Genomic DNA, 23,009 nt, shown 5'->3' with positions numbered 1-23,009 from the left:
TTAATTACGACATGACAATTGTGAAGATAACATTGCTTTTAGTTGGAATTGGCATAAAAAGTGTAGATAACATTTCAAGAATGAGAGTTCAATAGAAACGTTGTTTTAATTTGAATAAGATAAAATACGCATCAAGTGCGCTTGAAAGCCAAATCACAACGTAATATTAGGAAAATAAACAAATATTTTACTTGTTTGAAATTTATCACAAATATATTTCAAACTGTTTAAGCATTGCCTTAAGAAGTGCTTTCCAACACCCTGGAAAACCTCATCAGTATGCCTTGTATTTAAGAATTCAGGTGATAAGTCATCTCCCTCTCAGTACAGACCAATAAGTCTCCTGTGTGTCATGAGTAAGTTGCTGGAATCCATATTAAATAGAGAAGTAATCAACCACCTCAGCAGAAATAACCTTCTTAGTGACACTTAGAGGTTTCTGTTCTGCAAGATCTACCGCAGATGTGCTAACGGTTATATCTCATAGGATTAGTGAATCTCTTGAGAAAGGCTTCCTTTCTAGGGCAATTGCTCTTGACATATTAAAGGCCTTCGACAAGGTATGGCATAAAGGCCTACTTCACAAGATTTCCAGCTATGGTATAACTGGAAATGTTTTCTCTATCATTAAATCATTTCTCTCTGATAGGCTCATAAGAGTAGTGGTCGATGGACAAAAATCAGAAGCCTGCAGTATTAATGCTGGAGTCCTTCAGGGGTCAATCCTGGGCTCAACTCTTTTCCAGATCTACATCAATAATCTCCCTAAATACATACTCAAAGCATTCGTTGACATCTATGCTGATGACACGACCATCTACAGCAACACATCAAAGGCTGTAAGTGACAAAGTTCTCTCGGATTCTCTCTCCTCTGATCTCGAGCGCGTGGTTCAGTGGGGGAAGATGTGGCTGGTTACCTTTAATGCATCTAAAACCAAGCTCCTATCTTTACATCATCAACGCTCTGATCCCCATCTGGCATCAATTGAAATGGATGGCTCTCATCTAGGAGAAGCCCCATGTTTTGACAGCTTCTGGGTTTGACCTTTACTCCTGATCTGAAATGGAACACGTACATCAAGTCTGTTGCCAAGGTCGCTGGTGGGATCCTTCTACCGCTCCAGAAGATCACTACTGATGCAGTTCTCTATCTATATAAAAGCCAAGTACGTCCAAGAATGGAATACTGCTGCCATATCTGGACAGGAGCTGCTAAAAGCAGCCTATCCTGCATTGACAGAGTACAAAATAGATTTTGTGGTTTAGTGGGGGATGCCCTTTTCTCTACCCTGCAACCTCTCTCCCACAGAAGAGACGTTGTGAGCCTATCTTTGCTTTATCATTATTTTCATGGCAGGTGCTCGTCTGAGCTCCAATCTCTAGTCCCCCCTCGCCAATCTTTTACGAAAAACACCCGTCTAGCTGTAACCACTGTCAAAATTTTTCCCCACTCTTTATCTGTGCATAAATCAAAACATAGATTCCATGAACAAAGCTTCTTTCTTAGAACTGCACGCCCGTGGAACTCTGTTCGGTCTGCCTGCTTCCCACCTGACTACAACCTGGATGTCTTTAAGTCCAACGTAAACAAATTCCTGATGAAACGCCCCCTTAAGTAGACACTTTTATTAAATCCCCACACTAACGTACTGTACATGCAATAACCCTTATCCCTGAGTGGCTTCCGGGCCTTGATAAGTGGTGATCACCTTGTAAAAAAAAAAAAAAAAGAAAAGAAGGGTATCCTCCATCTTCAGTATGTTTTTTTGTTTCTTTTTTTTTCCTTTTTCTCGCATTGCCTACGCACAGTTCGAACATTTCAAAATACAACCGCTAGAAATAACGCACGGCTCTTTACAAATAGACTTCTTTCTCAAACTTTACAACATGGCAAGGAAGAAGAAAAGGAAAAAAAAGAAATAAAACAACACACTGAAGATGGAGTATACCTCTGAAATATATTTGTGATAAATTTCAAACAAGTAAAATATTTGTTTATTTTCCTAATATTACGTTGTGATTTGGCTTTCAAGCATAGTTGTTGCGTATTTTATTTTATATCGATAACATTGTTTTTTTAATGAAAATTCATAGTTTTTGACTTTCGCTCTTATGACGAAGAAGTGCCAAATTTAAGATTAATCTCCCAATGTTTACAAAGGTTCATCTGCAAAATAAAACTTTTTTGTTTTCAAACTGTATTCTCGTCTCAAAGGCATGTAGACCTGGTCTCATCCTAATTAAATTTTAAAAAAATCCTCCGCTGAGAGTGCCCTAGTTCTCTCCAATCTCTTTAAAAACTGCCTTACCAAATCTTGCTTTCTTGAGTGCTGGAAAATTTATCTGTGGTACCAGTTTACAAGAATTCTAACAAAAGAATTGACCCACTAAATTATTGCTCCATTAGCTTCCTCCCTCTTTTTGCCAAAATCTTTGAATTGTTAATTAATCAAGCACGAGACCACTACCTTATAGATACTAAACTTCTTTCTGACCATCTGGAGTTAGGTAAACCCATTCTGCTGCAGATAGCCTAATTGTAATCTTTGAATGTATATACAACACAATGGATAACGCAGAGCAGTAGCTCTAGATATATCTAAGGCCTTTGACAGAGTATGGCATAATGGTTTTCTCATGAAAATTAAATCATACAGTATTACTGGATGAATACTTAACATAATCAAATCTCTCTTAAATAAGAGAATAATCCAGATTGTCCTCAATGATCGTACATCAAAACAACATATCATTATGGGTGCCTTAGGGGGTCGATCCTTGGACCTTTATTATGTCTCATATTCATAAATGACCTTCCTGATAAAATTGTCTCTGAGATGGGTATACTTGCTGATGACACCAAGCTCTATAACAGACATGAGGGGAAAACGAATGAACACATTTCTAAGGTAATGGCTGAAGCCTTAGAGGAAAACCTCTAGTCTATAGTGGAATGGGGACATAAATGGTTAGTAACATTCAATGCTGCCAAGAATAAACTACTTTCCTTTAATAATTACAAGAAACCTTCTCAACGACTGATAGTCATAGATTAGGGCTATGACAACAGCATACTCTTTTCACTGTCTTGACTCTCGAGTGTGTATCCGTTGATATCTTAAATACTTTCATATAGAGTGATGTGGTTCTCGATTGATTAACTGTCAGATATATACTCGAGAGTCAAAACAATGAAAAGAATATGTTGTTGTGATAGCCCTACTAATGATAGAAGCTGAAAGCTCTTCGTTCAAACTGGCTTAACGTTTACAGGGAACATGAATTGGAACAAATACATTGATGGCATTGCCAAGGCTGCTGCAAAAAGGGTGGGCTCTCTCTACTGTGATAGAAAGTTACACCTGAGAGTATTGTGTATTTCTACACTCGTGCATAGCGTATTGTTGCCACACTTGCACTGGTGCATCTGCTACTTGTCTTTCACTCGTAGACAGGGTTCAAAACAAAAAAAGAGTTGCCAACCTAATAAATCCTACACTGTCAACCAAACTCCATCTCATTCGTTAAACTGTTGCATCCCTGTGCCTATTTTACAAGTATTTTAATGGAAGGTGCTCAGATGAACTCCTTGTATCCTCTCGACATAAATACTCCTGACTAACCCAACAAGCAGCAAAATCCCACCCCTACACAGCAGAGCTCCCTTGATGCCAGAAGGCCTTCTACTCAAATAGTTTTTTCCCTTGAACTGCTAGATTTTGGAATTCCCTCCTGGGTCCCTGCTTCTTTGACTATACTGAAATGCAGAAGGGTAGTGTGAACAGACATCTTACTGCTCAACTCCCTACATATCCTTGCAAATTTTGTCCCAAATAATAGTCCTTTACATCTAAAGTGGCACTGTGCTTTCTTTGGGATGAAAAAGCAGAAAACAAACAAAACAAGAAAAACCCAAGACGAGGATTATTTGGATCATTGGATTCTTTGTACTACTGTTCTCATATTGAGTGTTTCTTTCACGTTACGCTCGATGTAACATCTGATCTTTTTCGGGTGTATCTTGTTGAAATCTGCACAGAATTTCAAATGGAACTCTTTATTTAACCAACGGGATTAGCATACTCTTGTTCCATCAGCCATGATTGGGTAGAAGTCTTAAGTAATTCGCAAGGACCCATAGCATAGTGGATAAAGTACTTGGTGAAATTCAGTTGTAAAAATTACACTCTTCTGGAAGTTGAAGGTTTAATCCTCAGTGTGAGCAACACTCAAAAATACAATTGCAAATTTATTAGGACTTCTATCCAGTCATGGCTGATGGAACAAGAGCATGCTACCCCTGTGGATTAACTAAAAGTCTCCATTCAAAATTCTGTGCAGATTCCAAAGTTTGACAAGATACCCTGGAAGAAGGTTGGAGTTACATTGGCCAAAACATGAAAAGAACACTAGTCCAAAGAATTAAAATAATGCAGAAACCTGACAGAGTTTGCTCAGAGATTGTGTTTTTTCAAAATGTATAGTAAAGTTGAGGGAAATATCTTACATACCATGGAAAGTGTGCAGGTTAGTATGTTCATTAGTGGCGAGACAAAAAAAGAAAGTAAATTTCCTGTGTATTGTTTTTTTTTTTTTATATCATGGATTTTAATGCCACTTACAATCACTAAAGAGGAAACCATTCGGATCTGAAATACCTCCTGGCAAGTGAATATATCTATATATATAAATTCGTATTCCTATCTGTTTGTTTGTTTGTCTGTTCACAAGTTGATTAGACTATACATAAATCCATTACTTTATCATATTATTCATTCCTATATATACTATGATTATTTCAAAATATAAGATTAAAGAGGTGACGTCATTTGCACATTACATTAAGGAAAATCGACTTTATCAAATAGCGGTGTAGTAGTTATTGTTTACAGTGAGAGAATTATTTTAAGTGTTTTTTTTAAAGTTTATCATTTAAATTTGATTTATATTGATAACATATTTAATTTATTTTTACTGACATCAATTTTTTTATGAATCGTTTTAAGTTATTTCCCTTGAGCACGAAAGTTGTTCTTTTTGTTTTTTTCTTTTTCGGTGGATATTAAAACTAAAAACTTTCAAGCATTATTTTTTGGAATTAGTTTGATTAATATAATTTCTGTGATTTTGCAGTTAACATTGTGGTCGAGTGAATTTTTATTTTAAAATAAACAAACAATTATATTACGATTTTTTATTTAAAAAAAACAAAAACAAAAAAAACTTTCATTTACGTTTTTTTACTAGTTTTTCTTCACATTTTTTTGACATCATAACTAATTTTTTTTCTTTTAATAACGCAATAAGACATAATTCATAATTTTTATAACATAAACATTCGGTTAACACAAATTCTACTTTGGTATTTTTGAAACTGAATTATTTACAGTTTGTTTTTGTTGCAACAGACCGTGGACAAATCTTTCTAGATTGAGGTAGCATAAAAGAAATTCGCTTAAACTGGAATGTAGTAATACAAATGTGCTCAATATCTGGAGAATAGCTTCTCTTCACATCCCTTCTGATGAAATATCTGATGGAGAGTTTGTCACATACTTCTTTTGTTCGAGGGGGGGGGGAGTTACATTTTTAGTGTTTTCATTCATTCTTTTATTTTTGAAATTTTTGTTGGGTAATGATACAGTTGACATATAATATGTCTTGATGTTTGCTGTGTTGGTTTGAAACATAATTATAATTCTTAATTTTAAGTCCTGTACAAATGTAATTGTAGGGTATACACTATTTTTGTTGCCAAAATAGTGTCTTTGCAAAGATAATGATTTACCAAAAATTACTTCAGCTGGTTTGCAACCTATATCCTATTTGACTACATTTCTAATCAATAACAGGACCACAGACAAATTATCAACTTGGGTATGTTGAGTCTGATTGTGAGAGATGCTTTTAATCATACGTTAAATCACTCTACTAGATCGTTGGACAGGGATGATATGCAGTTTTTCATATATGCTTGGTGTCTAGATGGTTGAATTTGATGAAAAGCTTTTTGGAACTATTTATCCCTGTTGGTCATAATGACTGCAGTACACAATTTACAACTAGATCAGACAACAGGAAGTGGATCAGGGGCATCACTTATTGAACATGCCTTATATTATTCCAAAGCACTTAGAGTCATTGGCAGAATATGTTGGTTTTATTATTAATACTATACATGGATATATGTGGATAATAGATCCATTTGCAACAAACATTGAAGTTAACAATTCAAGTATGAATGAAAAAGAATGCCTTATCAATATATCTCACGATGACAGTCTCAAAGCTAAATTCTTATAAATACTTTATTTTTGGTTCTTTATATATATATAAAAAAAAATTGTAATCAAAGAAATTTTTTTTATTCAATTTCCAACAATTTATTTGTCAAAAAAGCATTTTCATCTGTCACAAAAATTAAAACCCAATCCTGGTCTTAACTTGAAGCAAACACAACTCTTTGTCTTAGAATGAAGTTATGCATTGTTAAATTTTTCAAACATTTTGATGATGCAGAAGAATAGGCAACACAAAGTCTGCAGCAAATTGTGTCAGATATAAAAAAAAAATTATTACTTCTTGAGCCAACAGCATATTATATTTTTTTATCATAAACTGTTCTCATATGTTTAAATGCGATCTTTGCATGTCGGACAAAGATATTATTTAAATTCCTTTTCTCATATTACAACTTATCTTTGTTTTGTTCTTGGCATGTTCCTCTCCTATATTTTGATGTAAATAATATCTTTACTTTCCAGCAAGTTTGTACTATTTCAAACTTGTGTGTTTGCTTCTTTTCTTTAGTATCTGCTGTCTTGAGCTGGAATTTATTTAAAGCTTTTTTTAAAAAATTGTCCACAAAAATAACTTTCTGCATTTTATTGTAACTGTAAATAATTTTAATAGTAAATCTGAAATCTTTCAGCATCTTCAGTGCCTGGTCAGTGCAGATCACAACATAGCCCCAAACAGTTTATTATAGTGGCAAATTGGTAGCTGGCCTGTAACTTGCAAGACCACTAGGACTGGGTTTTATCTACAACACCGAGTATTCTCAAATGTTTACTCATCTAAGTACTGACCAAGTTCAGCATTGCTTAACTTTGATGATGTGTCAACATAATTATAGCTGCATTGTACGAAATAATTTTTGACTTGGATCATTCAAACTACTGTTCTCATCTCGAATGTTATTCTTACAAGGTTTTGGATGATGTAATCCCCAACCTTCTTTAAGTGTGTCTTGTTCAACTCTAGAATCTGTATGGAATTTTGAATGTAACACTATGAGGATAGATTGTTCTCATTGCATCAGTCATGACCATGTAGAAGTGTTATTTATGTTATTCTCAGTTATTATAATAATAATAATAATAATAGCAGGATGAAACAAGAACAATGTACTCTTATTTAGTTTGAAAGATGCACCTGAAAAACATTGGTTACATTGTCTGAAAGACTGTGACAATAACAATGAAATTGAGAATAGTAATTAGAATAAGCCAATCTGTTTGGTGATACTACGGAGTTGCTTTTTCTTGTGAGTTTGCGTTTTATTTTTTTTTTTAATACTTGTAAACCAGTACTCGATCTCTCGGCAATCACCAATGTGAGAGACAACAACACAATGAGACGAAAAGAAAACTACGGGAAACAATGTTGAAATTGGCAGTTGTTGAGACAAACAGCATGGTTCTACAGTTTTACATATTTCATAACTCAAGGACAAACAAAAAAATAAAAACAAAATGGTTGGACAAATTTTATCTGCAGATAAAATTTTATAAGCACACACATTAATAAAAAAAAAAAAAAAAAAAAAAATGAAACAATCCCCAAGAAATTGCTGTGAAAATCTGTTGAACACAAACTTGTTTTTTTTGTCAATTTATAGCGTTTATGTGTTCTGTGTGTATCACCTATTCTCAAAATAGTTGGCAGCTGCTCTAAACCAGGATGCTACTGATGCTGCAGCTGTAGACACAATACTTCCTGCTGCTGCCGGGTTATCAAGACCAGCTGAGGTCGCAATATTTGGAATATAAGAAGCCACTTGTCCAGTGTGGTCGACTTCAGGAATCTCATAATATACGCGTTTCCAATCAAAATGCCCATCATGTTCATCTGTCGACAGATCCGTGTCATCTTCACTATCATCAGATAAGCTGATCTTCTCGATTGACTGAATGATATCGGCCTGGGCTTCAAAAGAGCCCTCACTAAAAGAACAAGAAGATAAAGCAAAATATTTTAAAATAAACATTCAAGAAAGAGACAGAAAATAAGAAACTTGTCATAATGATGAGAGTCTTGTATTTAAACTAGCGCTGGCATGATTCCAATATTATTCTTTTGATTCTGATACAATTACAGATTTTGATTCTAAAATCACCTAAAAAAGTAAAAATTTTTTTTTTTTTTTTAAAAGTGGGAGAGAAGAAAATTCTGATTTTACTTTTAAGTATAGATATAATTTTATTTTTAACTATGGGTGGGTGGGTTGGTCGGTCTTGCCCAGTCATAAAATTTATTTAAATATATTTTAATTCATGCAGATTTTGTATTTATTATTATAGAGCCAATTCTCTGTTGAATATTATATTGTACCTAATATGTAGTACTGATTCCATATGTTTAAAAAACAAAAAAAATGACTTGGGTGCCATCAGCTTGAATTGAAACCAAAACATTTAGTGCCTCATCCATATCTCCTACCGCTGTAGCAACTGAGAGATAAGTAAATAAGATTTAACATTAAACGACTTGAAGAAATTGATAGTTCAGCACCATGCAAAACTGCTAAATAAACATACACAGAAAATTTTGAACAAATATAGTAAAATAGTCCCAAAAATGGAGTGTTTTTATTAGCCCTAAAAGAGCCCTGGGGCACACCCAAGAGTTATCACAAAGTATAGACAAATAAAATTATATAGAAATCAGTTGGTTACAATTTTTCAGAAAGTTTTATAAAAATCCAAGCCATCAATTTTTTTTTAATAAGCACAAACTTTTAGCCATTTTAACCCAAAAAGTAGCCATAGGGGGGCAACCAGAGTTTTCCCAGAAAATCCGTTCTATTACCTTTTTATGCATATCATGTTTAATGCTTGTGCAAAATTTCAAAAAATTCCAAGGCGTAGTTATTAAGAAAAATGCGCACAGACGAACAGACAAATGTGAATTTACAGGTCCACCCTCCTTTTGTCGGGCACCAATTACTTTTTTAGATGCTGGATATCAAGGGGAGATAACTGCTTTCAAGTCAGCCATCTTGCTTATTCTTGATAATACTACACACTTTTTTGAAAATTATCTCTAGCATGTCTTCGACACACAAGTACGTAATAATGTTTTTCCATGAAATGCCTTTGTTCAAAAATACACGATTAGTAAAGGTTGCACCCAAAATTTTAAAGTTTCAACATTTTTCTATTTATTTTGGTTATTAGATAACCAATTACACATAATAAATATGAAACAATTTACTTCTTAAAATTAATTATATAACATGGTACTAGTAAAAATATTTTCTTCAAACTTCCATGGTCGTTTTTATTTCCTACTAGTAAGTGTAGATTATTAATTTTCATTATGGTCTTAATACAAGAGGCATTGGTTGGTTGGTTGTTTGTTTTTGTTTTACAGCATATCAACCCTTTTCGGGTTATTTAATGCCGAATCCAAAGATTTTGAAGAAAAATTTTTTTAATAGAATATATTTGTTTTCACGTCGGTTTCTATTTAACCCATAGTTGGGACCCTAACAGGTACTACCACTCCGGGTCTGGGAGCAATGGTAATTAAAGGGTGGCTCCACACTCCCCAAAGCCCACAAGTTGGGGCCTCACCACTGGATATAGTTTAAGGTCATATCCAGGACCCCCATTGAGGGACTTTTACCCTCTGCAGGGGGGGGGAGGGGCAGTCGGCATATTCTAATGCCCCACCGACACGGCCACAAGAGGCGTTTTATTATTTATGAAGAACCGGTGTCATGATTTTGTATTCTTACTTAGCAAGGCTTATTAGTATTGAGATTTTCATTGGATTGTTTTCATTTAACAAACAGAAAAAGATTTCTTTTACTAATTGCAAAACAATTTTTTTTTTCGAGATTTACCTTTTCTCATCGTATACATTTGTGATACTATTGACCTCCACTCAACCATTGACCCCTCCACCCACCCATTTGGAAGTTAAAAAAAAAAAAAAAAGGAATAAGTTTATCAGCAGAACAATGTACACAAAGGAAGCTAAATAGGTTGGTTGGTTGTTTTGTTTTACGGCATATCAACTCTTTGTGGGTTATTTAATGCCGAATCCGGTTGTTTTGGGAATAGTATTCGATGTTGTATCCAGTTATTTTATAGGTTTTATTCTTCAAGCTTTTTGTATTTTCAATCGTTAGTTTGTATCTTTTGGTTTGGTTGTTTTATAGTGGATTTTGCCATTTTTGTTCTCTGCCTTGCAGAAAATGATTGAGTTTTGCAATGGGAGGGGGAAAAGGTTACATTGTCATTGATCGGTACATTTTAAGTTGGAGAACCAGTAAGTGGAGGAATTAGAAAGAGAAGGTGAATATAAGAGGATGGAAAGGTGGGAAAAGCCGGATTGTTTTTGTTTTTGCAGAATACAAGGTTTTGAGAGGTTATATTTTTTGGAAGAGTCCTATTTCTTTGATGAAAGATAAAATTTTTCTAGTATTGTTCTTTTTGAAGATTTTTTGAAGATCTATTTCTTTGTAGTGTTTTTTCCTGATTTGTGAAAGATCTATACATTCAGTTAGTATATGTTTTACGGTAAGGGGTGCTTGACAGGGAATATATTGGGGTTGAGTTTCTCCTTTTAGGAGGTAAGAATGTGTTAAGTGTGTGTGACCTATTCTAAGTCTTGTTAAAATGACATTTTGTTTTCTGTTTGTTTCTTGATGTTCATGTTTCGTTAATTTTGGCATAATTTGGAAGAGTTTGTTGTTTGGGAATTCATTCCAATAAGATTGCCATTTATCTTGGATATATATATTGATGTTTCTTTTGATATCTGTGTATGGGATTTTGAAGGTGGGGTCAACAGAGTATGATTTCGTTTTTTAGTTGCTGGAGATTTGTGAGTATGTTTGCAATTAGGGGGTTATTTGCTTTTTTATTTTTAATTGCTATGATGACAGATTGAGAATCGGAGACAATGATGAAGTTTGCGGTTTTATTTCTTTTGATAAGATCTAGAGCTAAATTTATAGCAGTAATTTCTGCAGTGAAAATTGAACAGCTTTTTGGGAGACATTTTGTTATTTTGATATTTTTGTTGATTATGGCTGCACTGGTTGATGTGTTGTTTTCTTTGGATCCATCTGTATAAATACAGGTATGTCCAGGGTATTTTTCTGTGATCTCTCTAAATTTTTCTTTGAATGATGAGTTGTTTTTTTTTTTGTAGTTACAGAGGCTTAAATCTATTATTGGGTTTATGATTTTCCATGGAGGTGTTTTAAGGAGAACAGTTTTATAGATTTGATTTATTGGTATACTAGCTTCCTTGCAGATTGGTTTCATTCGTAGTACGAAAGTTTTTATTGCATTTTTGTTTTGGTTGAAGAGGTTTTCACAATTTGGTTTTAGGGTGCTGTTATGTGCAAGATTGGTAGGGTTTGCAATTAGTTTAGTATAGTATCTTAGGGCTAAAGTGAAGCATCTAAGATCTGGAGGAGTTTCGTGTGCCTCTGCATAAAGGCTTTCTACAGGAGAGGTTTGAAAAGCCCCTAGTGCTAACCTTAGTCCAGCGTGATATATTGGGTACTTTTAAATATGACTTTCTGGCAGATTGATATATGTAGCAGCTGTAGTCTAGTTTGGATCTGATTAGTGTTCTGTGTATTTTGAGAAGAGTTTCTTTGTCGGCTCCCCAGTTGGTGTGAGCTAGGACTCGCAGGATTTCTAGTGCTTTGCTGCATTTATTTTTTATATAGTTTATGTGTGGTTTAAAAATGAGTTTCTGGTCAAAGATGGTTCCTAGATATTTATATTCTTTTACAAAAGGGATTTTTTCCCCTTCGATTTGTAGAGATGGTCATTATGGAGTTTTTGTTTATTACAGAAGTGGATTTGGTTTTTGAGAATTTAAAGCCATTTTCAGTTGCCCATTTATTTATTTTATTTATATTGTCTTGGAGCTTTTTTTCTAAAGTGTGGATGTATTTGGATGCATAGCTGATAGAGCAATCATCCACATATAAGGAGCTGTATATGTCAGAGGAGAGTTCTTTTATTATATTATTGATTTTTATGTTGAAGAGGGTGGCTGATAAAATGCTTCCTTGAGGTACACCTTCTTGATTGTGCAAGTTTGACAGAGTTGATCCTATGCAAACTTTAAAGGTTCTGTTTGTTAAAAAGTTTTCGATGAAATTGGGTAATCGGCCTTTCAATCCTATGTGGTGGAGATCTTTAATTATGTCATAGTTCCATGTGGTGTCATAAGCCTTCTCTAGGTCAAAAAATATGGTGGTTACATGCTGTTTTTTAATGAAAGCTTCCCTGATATATGTTTCTAGGTTGATGATATGATCAATGCATCCACGATTTTTTTGGTAGCCACATTGATTTTTTGAAATGATATTGTTAGTTTCTAGGTACCATATTAAACGGAAGTTGATCATTCTTTCCATGGTTTTGCATAAGCAACTTGTTAGAGCAATAGGTCGGTAATTTTCTGTATTTGATGCATCTTTTCCCGGTTTTGCTATGGGAATTATTGTGGCTTGTTTCCATGTTTTGGGGAATTCTTTCTTTATCCATATTTTGTTGAACATTTGTAGGAGAAGTTCAAGTGATTCAGGAGGTATATTTTTTAGGAAACTGTAGTGAATCTCATCCGGTCCCACTGCTGAGTTGTGAGATTTTTCTATGGCATCTATAAGTTCATCTAGTGAGAAGGTTTCGTTGTAGGGTTCTTGGTTATTAGAGTTAAAGTTTATTTTATATTTTTCCTGATTTTCCTTTAGTGTTTGAAATTGTTTTTTGTATTGTTTCGATGATGAAGTGTCAGCGAAAATTTGGGCTAGTGTATCAGCTATATCTTTGTTTTCAGTTATTTTGTTGTTTTTAGTGAGGAGGTGTTTGTTTGGGGTGGGGTTATCTTTCCCGGAGATTTTTCTAATCATTTTCCAGATAGTACTAGGTTTGGTAGAGGTATTGATTTGATTGACGAATTGTTGCCAGCAATTTTGTTTTGATTTCTTTATCGTTTTACGTGCTTTTGCTCTTAGTCGCTTATATTCTATGAGGTTACTGGTTATGGGTTGCTTTTTGAATTTTCTTAAAGCTGCTTTTCTTTTTCTTATGACGGTTTTACATTCTTGGTTGAACCAGGGTTTGTTCTTTTTATTTGGAGGGCAGTTTTTGGGGATACATTCTTTAGCTATTAGAATTAGAGTTCGAGAAAAGTCTTCCATTGATTGGACTTTATGTTCTATTAATTGTTGCGAGCATAATTGTTTGAATTTCATCCAGTCTGCTTTGTTCGTATTCCATCTTGGTATGTTGTTTTGGATAGTACTATTGTTGTCTATTATGATGGGAAAATGATCGCTTCCACAGGGATCGTCATAAGTTTTCCATGTATAATCCAGAAAACTTGATGGGTCACACATGGTTAGATCAATGGCACTGGTTGTACCATTTGTTGGATTTATGTAGGTGGGTTCTTTTTTGTTGAGAAGGCATATGTTGTTGTTGTTTATAAATTGTTCGATTTTGTTTCCTTTGGAGTTAGTTGTTTTGCATCCCTATAGTGTGCTATGGCTGTTAAAATCTCCTAGAAGGATGAAAGGTGAGGGTAATTGTTTGATTAGGTTTTCTAATTCAGTATTATTTATTGGTTCATTAGGGGGTAAGTATAGAGAACAGATTGTGAGAGTTTTTGGAGTGTGACCTGAGCTGCGACTGCCTGAAGATTGGCTTGGACAGTAAATTTGCTCTTTAGAATGTCGTTTCTTACTAGAATTGATGTGCCTCCATTGGCTCGTAAGCCTGTATCATGGATATAATGATACTGTTCGTAGTTTTTTATTTTTAGGTAGTTATTGTGTTGTAGGAATGTCTCTTGTAGACAGATGACTGCTGGGTTGTATAGGGAAGTTAGTATAAGGAGTTCGTTAAAGTTTGGTTTAATACCTCGGCAATTCCATTGGATGATAGTTTGAGTTTTATTGCTTGCTGCCATTTTATTTGTCTGGAGGTGTCTTGTCTTTTACCTTTTTGTTTTTTTCTTTTTGGTTTTTGTTTAGGTTTTTATATCTAGTATTTTATTGATGTGTTGGGTTTTGAGTGGTTTTTGTTTTGTGTTTACTTAAACTGCTTGGTTCCTCAGTCTCCATTTTCTCCTCCTGATCAGTTCTGTTTTTGGAGCTAGATTTTTTCCTGTGACTCTCCATTTCAATCAGCTCAAATTTATTTTCGTTTAATATTATTTCTGTTTTTTGTTTGGTTTGGTTTGTGGAAAGAGGATTTGTATTTTCCCGTTCTGTTTCCGTCTTTCCAGATATTGTGTGTTTATCTTCTGCTTTTGTCTTTTCTGGTTTTGGACTGTTGGTGTTTAGGTCTACGTCCATAGTTTCGATGTTTGTTTGGGTGTTTCGGGTTTCAGATCGCAAATGGGGTCGCGGTGGGTGGTGAAGTCCTGATCTAGAGGATGAGCGGGATCTGTTTATTTTGCTTTTATTGGTATCTATCTTGTGGGGTTCTTTTGGGGTCTGTTTATTTTTTTAAATTTTTTCTGTCATAGGGGTTGTTTCTAAGGATGCTGTTGTTTGGAGTTTAATAGGTTTTTGTGGTAGAGTTTTAGTTTGGGAACTTTGTTTTATTTTGGTTATATTCTTTAAAAAATCTTTACTTTCTGTGATGGTTTGTTTCATAGTTTTTTTGAAGTCTTCTATTAGTTCTCTCATTTCATTGAGTAATTTCATGAATATTTCAATTTGGATGCTTGAGGGATTTCTTTTTGTTGTATTATTTGGTTCAAGGTTAGGCTGTGTATTTCTTTTTGTTATCTTAGAGTATTTTGTGTTTTCTGCTAGTTTACAGGCTTCTTGGAAACTTATGTTTTTGGTGTATTTTATTCTGAGAGTTTCTTTTTCTTTTTTCCATTTTTCACATTCTTTTGAGTTTGTGCTATGATTTTGATGGCAATTGACGCATTTTGGTGCATTTTGACAATCAATATGTGTTTCTTTGTCTCCGCATCTCATGCAAGTTGGTCGTGTACATCGATCTTTATGGTGCTTGTATCGATGACAATTGTGACACCTGAATGGGCTTGGTATGTAATTTTCGTATCCTATTTTTATGTTGTTAGGTATTTAAGGAGTATCAAATGTTAATATGTAATATGAAGTGTTGCAGCTGATACCGATGATTTTGCCGGATCTTGTTTTTATCTGAATTCTTTTGATATCAATGACGTTTTCATTTTTAAGATTATTTTTTGTTTCTTCTAAGGGGCACAGGGCTAGTTCGGGGCACCTGATCACAACTTTGCTAGTGTCCAATGTTCTGTGGAGGTAGGTTTTTATTTTTCGAGCATCAAAAAGTTTCCATTTGTTAATTTCGATTGCTTGTTTCTGGTTTGTTATTTCGATTAACAGTGTGCCATTTTTTTGTTTTTTTTTTATAGTTTTTGGTTCGATTCCTTTTGATAGTATTCTTTCTATTTTGAAAGGAGACATTTTTGTTATTTGTTCTCCTTCAATTGTTTCTATTACAAAAAATCTCGGGAAGGTTTGTTTGTTTATTTCAGTTTCTGAGTCTGAGTTAGTCAGATCAGAAACTTCTGAATGACTTATTTTTAGAGGCTTATAGTGGGCCATTTTTGTAGTTCGTAATTTTTCTTCTCTCGTGCTCCCCACCAACCTCGGAGCCCTATATGGGAGGTGTTGGGGGGGGGGGGGAAACACATTCGCCCCAACAGCAACAGGGATACACGGGAGGTATACTTGTCTCGTTGGTAGACCTAAGCACCTGTAGTTCATCCATTTTTACTAAAATTTTTTTTCAAAAGCCTCTTTTTAGTAAGAATATTTGTTTTTCAGCCGTGAAAAGTCCATTTGTCCAGCGAGTCGATTGACCTATGAGCCACCGCTTTCTAAATCTGTTTATTGTAAAAAGGTGGGGAGTGCGAGTGGATTTTCTTGTTATGTTAGTCAGATTTAGATCTTGACGTGACCAGCCGATTGATTGGATCGGGCCCGTCCAACCGCCCGTCTGGCCCAGTACGAGGCCAAAGTGGAGTGTTGCCACTGATACCTTTGTTTTCCCTAGGTATCAATTACTCAGCCACCAGGATCCCTTTCCTAGGCATTACGGGTCGCCACCCACGGCCAACAGGTGGCTCCATTGAGAGGTTTTTACTCTCTGCAGGAGGGCAGTCGGTGTATTCTTATGCCCCACCGACGGGGTTGGGTAGTAAGGATAGAAAAAGAAAAGAGTGGAAGGGGGGGAATGGGGGCTGTTATTTTTGTTTTTATTTTTGCAGAACATAATTAAGTTTTACAAAAGGTGAAATAGAAAACAAAAACAGAAAATCGACGTAGGTGCTTTTCGTTTCAGGAAGCCAATAGTCAACCTGATCTGGTAGCACCAGAAGCTAAATAGGATTGTTAATCAAGCTGTGGCAGATAAAAGACGGAACATATTTAGAGTTAGTTTATGGGCAGTTTTAGACGTGATGGTGAGTTTTGTGACAGTTTGCGACAGTCTTGGGTTTGTGATAGTTGATGCCAGTTAAAGATAGTTACGAGTTGGACACAGTAGAAGATAGGTTCTGGTTTGGACCAAATTAAGACAGCTTTAGATCACAATGAGCTGACATCAATTGATGAACATCACGCTGACAGAACGTAGATGTAGACCTTAGCATGTAAAGGGTCAATGGTGTCACCACACAGAGTGCAACTAATATTTACAGAATGTATCGGATTGAAAGCCAGGTTTAATTTAAGAAGAGTTTCCGATGGGTAGCTATTCTGTACAAGTCCTGGAAATGAGTTTTTGGTGGGTAGCTGTTTTGTGTAACTCTTGAACTTTAGAATTTTGTAGGCAAAGAGCAAAAAGTCTTTTTCATTAAACTATGTACGAGAATGCTAAAAGATTCAATATTTTTATCGAGCAATTCTGGTTTCTGATTGGTTGCTAGCAAAACATGGCTCAATTTTATTGGTCAGTTTCAATTGCCAGTGTCTATAAGTAGAACCTTCCAACTTTTTTCAATCATATCTTATTATAAATAAAAAATATTGCAACATGTTCGGAAGAAACCCCCCCCCCATCCGATTTTGTTTTATATCATAAGTTGCTTAAAACGTGATTAGTTAAAGTTCAGAATAAAATCACGCTTTCTCTTAACGGTTAATTTAAAAAAAAAAATCTTCTGAACGCTATTAAAAGTTAAATTCTTCACTAGTTTGGAGACGGAATGCGTTGTTGTGATAAGTGATTTTCTCTATTAATTCGCACTTTTTATTTTAAGATTCAAATATTAATAACTACATTTTATTTCAGTATTTAATTTATGTATTTCTGTTGTATTAAATGCTAGCTTTAATTTTTTTTTTTTTTTTTTTCTCGTCCATAAATGTTTATCTACCAAGTTGATCTTAAATATTGTATAATCAATCCATTATATTATCATTTTCAGTCCCCCACCCCTAATTTCTGGCTCCCATCTTATCTCGCAATTACTTATAATCGTCACCAACTAACTTCGGAAGAAACCCCCCCCCCATCCGATTTTGTTTTATATCATAAGTTGCTTAAAACGTGATTAGTTAAAGTTCAGAATAAAATCACGCTTTCTCTTAACGGTTAATTTAAAAAAAAAATCTTCTGAACGCTATTAAAAGTTAAATTCTTCACTAGTTTGGAGACGGAATGCGTTGTTGTGATAAGTGATTTTCTCTATTAATTCGCACTTTTTATTTTAAGATTCAAATATTAATAACTACATTTTATTTCAGTATTTAATTTATGTATTTCTGTTGTATTAAATGCTAGCTTTAATTTTTTTTTTTTTTTTTTTTTTTTTTTTTTTTTTTTTTTTTCTCGTCCAAAAATGTTTATCTACCAAGTTGATCTTAAATATTGTATAATCAATCCATTATATTATCATTTTCAGTCCCCCACCCCTAATTTCTGGCTCCCATCTTATCTCGCAATTACTTATAATCGTCACCAACTAACTTCGGAAGAAACCCCCCCCCCCATCCGATTTTGTTTTATATCATAAGTTGCTTAAAACGTGATTAGTTAAAGTTCAGAATAAAATCACGCTTTCTCTTAACGGTTAATTTAAAAAAAAAATCTTCTGAACGCTATTAAAAGTTAAATTCTTCACTAGTTTGGAGACGGAATGCGTTGTTGTGATAAGTGATTTTCTCTATTAATTCGCACTTTTTATTTTAAGATTCAAATATTAATAACTACATTTTATTTCAGTATTTAATTTATGTATTTCTGTTGTATTAAATGCTAGCTTTAATTTTTTTTTTTTTTTTTTTTCTCGTCCATAAATGTTTATCTACCAAGTTGATCTTAAATATTGTATAATCAATCCATTATATTATCATTTTCAGTCCCCCACCCCTAATTTCTGGCTCCCATCTTATCTCGCAATTACTTATAATCGTCACCAACTAACTTCGGAAGAAACCCCCCCCCCATCCGATTTTGTTTTATATCATAAGTTGCTTAAAACGTGATTAGTTAAAGTTCAGAATAAAATCACGCTTTCTCTTAACGGTTAATTTAAAAAAAAAATCTTCTGAACGCTATTAAAAGTTAAATTCTTCACTAGTTTGGAGACGGAATGCGTTGTTGTGATAAGTGATTTTCTCTATTAATTCGCACTTTTTATTTTAAGATTCAAATATTAATAACTACATTTTATTTCAGTATTTAATTTATGTATTTCTGTTGTATTAAATGCTAGCTTTAATTTTTTTTTTTTTTTTTTTTTTTTTTTTTTTTTTTCTCGTCCAAAAATGTTTATCTACCAAGTTGATCTTAAATATTGTATAATCAATCCATTATATTATCATTTTCAGTCCCCCACCCCTAATTTCTGGCTCCCATCTTATCTCGCAATTACTTATAATCGTCACCAACTAACTTCGGAAGAACCCCCCCCCCCATCCGATTTTGTTTTATATCATAAGTTGCTTAAAACGTGATTAGTTAAAGTTCAGAATAAAATCACGCTTTCTCTTAACGGTTAATTTAAAAAAAAAAATCTTCTGAACGCTATTAAAAGTTAAATTCTTCACTAGTTTGGAGACGGAATGCGTTGTTGTGATAAGTGATTTTCTCTATTAATTCGCACTTTTTATTTTAAGATTCAAATATTAATAACTACATTTTATTTCAGTATTTAATTTATGTATTTCTGTTGTATTAAATGCTAGCTTTAATTTTTTTTTTTTTTTTTTTTTTTCTCGTCCATAAATGTTTATCTACCAAGTTGATCTTAAATATTGTATAATCAATCCATTATATTATCATTTTCAGTCCCCCACCCCTAATTTCTGGCTCCCATCTTATCTCGCAATTACTTATAATCGTCACCAACTAACTTCGGAAGAAACCCCCCCCCCCATCCGATTTTGTTTTATATCATAAGTTGCTTAAAACGTGATTAGTTAAAGTTCAGAATAAAATCACGCTTTCTCTTAACGGTTAATTTAAAAAAAAAATCTTCTGAACGCTATTAAAAGTTAAATTCTTCACTAGTTTGGAGACGGAATGCGTTGTTGTGATAAGTGATTTTCTCTATTAATTCGCACTTTTTATTTTAAGATTCAAATATTAATAACTACATTTTATTTCAGTATTTAATTTATGTATTTCTGTTGTATTAAATGCTAGCTTTAATTTTTTTTTTTTTTTTTTTTTTTTTTTTTTTTTCTCGTCCAAAAATGTTTATCTACCAAGTTGATCTTAAATATTGTATAATCAATCCATTATATTATCATTTTCAGTCCCCCACCCCTAATTTCTGGCTCCCATCTTATCTCGCAATTACTTATAATCGTCACCAACTAACTTCGGAAGAAACCCCCCCCCCCCATCCGATTTTGTTTTATATCATAAGTTGCTTAAAACGTGATTAGTTAAAGTTCAGAATAAAATCACGCTTTCTCTTAACGGTTAATTTAAAAAAAAAATCTTCTGAACGCTATTAAAAGTTAAATTCTTCACTAGTTTGGAGACGGAATGCGTTGTTGTGATAAGTGATTTTCTCTATTAATTCGCACTTTTTATTTTAAGATTCAAATATTAATAACTACATTTTATTTCAGTATTTAATTTATGTATTTCTGTTGTATTAAATGCTAGCTTTAATTTTTTTTTTTTTTTTTTTTTTCTCGTCCATAAATGTTTATCTACCAAGTTGATCTTAAATATTGTATAATCAATCCATTATATTATCATTTTCAGTCCCCCACCCCTAATTTCTGGCTCCCATCTTATCTCGCAATTACTTATAATCGTCACCAACTAACTTCGGAAGAAACCCCCCCCCCCATCCGATTTTGTTTTATATCATAAGTTGCTTAAAACGTGATTAGTTAAAGTTCAGAATAAAATCACGCTTTCTCTTAACGGTTAATTTAAAAAAAAAATCTTCTGAACGCTATTAAAAGTTAAATTCTTCACTAGTTTGGAGACGGAATGCGTTGTTGTGATAAGTGATTTTCTCTATTAATTCGCACTTTTTATTTTAAGATTCAAATATTAATAACTACATTTTATTTCAGTATTTAATTTATGTATTTCTGTTGTATTAAATGCTAGCTTTAATTTTTTTTTTTTTTTTTTTTTTTTTTTTTTTTTTCTCGTCCAAAAATGTTTATCTACCAAGTTGATCTTAAATATTGTATAATCAATCCATTATATTATCATTTTCAGTCCCCCACCCCTAATTTCTGGCTCCCATCTTATCTCGCAATTACTTATAATCGTCACCAACTAACTTCGGAAGAAACCCCCCCCCCCCATCCGATTTTGTTTTATATCATAAGTTGCTTAAAACGTGATTAGTTAAAGTTCAGAATAAAATCACGCTTTCTCTTAACGGTTAATTTAAAAAAAAATCTTCTGAACGCTATTAAAAGTTAAATTCTTCACTAGTTTGGAGACGGAATGCGTTGTTGTGATAAGTGATTTTCTCTATTAATTCGCACTTTTTATTTTAAGATTCAAATATTAATAACTACATTTTATTTCAGTATTTAATTTATGTATTTCTGTTGTATTAAATGCTAGCTTTAATTTTTTTTTTTTTTTTTTTTTTCTCGTCCATAAATGTTTATCTACCAAGTTGATCTTAAATATTGTATAATCAATCCATTATATTATCATTTTCAGTCCCCCACCCCTAATTTCTGGCTCCCATCTTATCTCGCAATTACTTATAATCGTCACCAACTAACTTCGGAAGAAACCCCCCCCCCATCCGATTTTGTTTTATATCATAAGTTGCTTAAAACGTGATTAGTTAAAGTTCAGAATAAAATCACGCTTTCTCTTAACGGTTAATTTAAAAAAAAAATCTTCTGAACGCTATTAAAAGTTAAATTCTTCACTAGTTTGGAGACGGAATGCGTTGTTGTGATAAGTGATTTTCTCTATTAATTCGCACTTTTTATTTTAAGATTCAAATATTAATAACTACATTTTATTTCAGTATTTAATTTATGTATTTCTGTTGTATTAAATGCTAGCTTTAATTTTTTTTTTTTTTTTTTTTTTTTTTTTTTTTTTTCTCGTCCAAAAATGTTTATCTACCAAGTTGATCTTAAATATTGTATAATCAATCCATTATATTATCATTTTCAGTCCCCCACCCCTAATTTCTGGCTCCCATCTTATCTCGCAATTACTTATAATCGTCACCAACTAACTTCGGAAGAACCCCCCCCCCCATCCGATTTTGTTTTATATCATAAGTTGCTTAAAACGTGATTAGTTAAAGTTCAGAATAAAATCACGCTTTCTCTTAACGGTTAATTTAAAAAAAAAAATCTTCTGAACGCTATTAAAAGTTAAATTCTTCACTAGTTTGGAGACGGAATGCGTTGTTGTGATAAGTGATTTTCTCTATTAATTCGCACTTTTTATTTTAAGATTCAAATATTAATAACTACATTTTATTTCAGTATTTAATTTATGTATTTCTGTTGTATTAAATGCTAGCTTTAATTTTTTTTTTTTTTTTTTTTCTCGTCCATAAATGTTTATCTACCAAGTTGATCTTAAATATTGTATAATCAATCCATTATATTATCATTTTCAGTCCCCCACCCCTAATTTCTGGCTCCCATCTTATCTCGCAATTACTTATAATCGTCACCAACTAACTTCGGAAGAAACCCCCCCCCCCATCCGATTTTGTTTTATATCATAAGTTGCTTAAAACGTGATTAGTTAAAGTTCAGAATAAAATCACGCTTTCTCTTAACGGTTAATTTAAAAAAAAAATCTTCTGAACGCTATTAAAAGTTAAATTCTTCACTAGTTTGGAGACGGAATGCGTTGTTGTGATAAGTGATTTTCTCTATTAATTCGCACTTTTTATTTTAAGATTCAAATATTAATAACTACATTTTATTTCAGTATTTAATTTATGTATTTCTGTTGTATTAAATGCTAGCTTTAATTTTTTTTTTTTTTTTTTTTTTTTTTTTTTTTTCTCGTCCAAAAATGTTTATCTACCAAGTTGATCTTAAATATTGTATAATCAATCCATTATATTATCATTTTCAGTCCCCCACCCCTAATTTCTGGCTCCCATCTTATCTCGCAATTACTTATAATCGTCACCAACTAACTTCGGAAGAAACCCTCCCCCCATCCGATTTTGTTTTATATCATAAGTTGCTTAAAACGTGATTAGTTAAAGTTCAGAATAAAATCACGCTTTCTCTTAACGGTTAATTTAAAAAAAAAATCT

General features: G+C 33.3%; 1 protein-coding gene across 3 annotated transcripts in view; it reads right to left on the bottom strand.

The window, feature by feature from the left end:
- Positions 1-7,757: 7,757 nt before the first annotated feature.
- The window catches only part of LOC145295901 (beclin 1-associated autophagy-related key regulator-like), a 55,406-nt gene continuing 40,154 nt past the window's right edge, over positions 7,758-23,009 (bottom strand). For all 3 annotated transcript variants that reach the window (XM_080141664.1, XM_080141663.1, XM_080141665.1), the window contains exon 9: positions 7,758-8,227. In XM_080141664.1, coding sequence (XP_079997790.1) covers positions 7,924-8,227 — 304 coding nt within the window. In that variant the 3' untranslated portion in view covers positions 7,758-7,923. The remainder of the gene's footprint in view (positions 8,228-23,009) is intronic.

The sequence above is a fragment of the Euprymna scolopes genome, chromosome 16 (assembly GCF_053919585.1).
Source record: "Euprymna scolopes isolate OS-2025 chromosome 16, ASM5391958v1, whole genome shotgun sequence".
NCBI lineage: Eukaryota > Metazoa > Mollusca > Cephalopoda > Sepiida > Sepiolidae > Euprymna > Euprymna scolopes.
The sequence above is the reverse complement of the archived record's forward strand: the minus strand, read 5'-3'. Positions and strand labels throughout refer to the sequence as shown.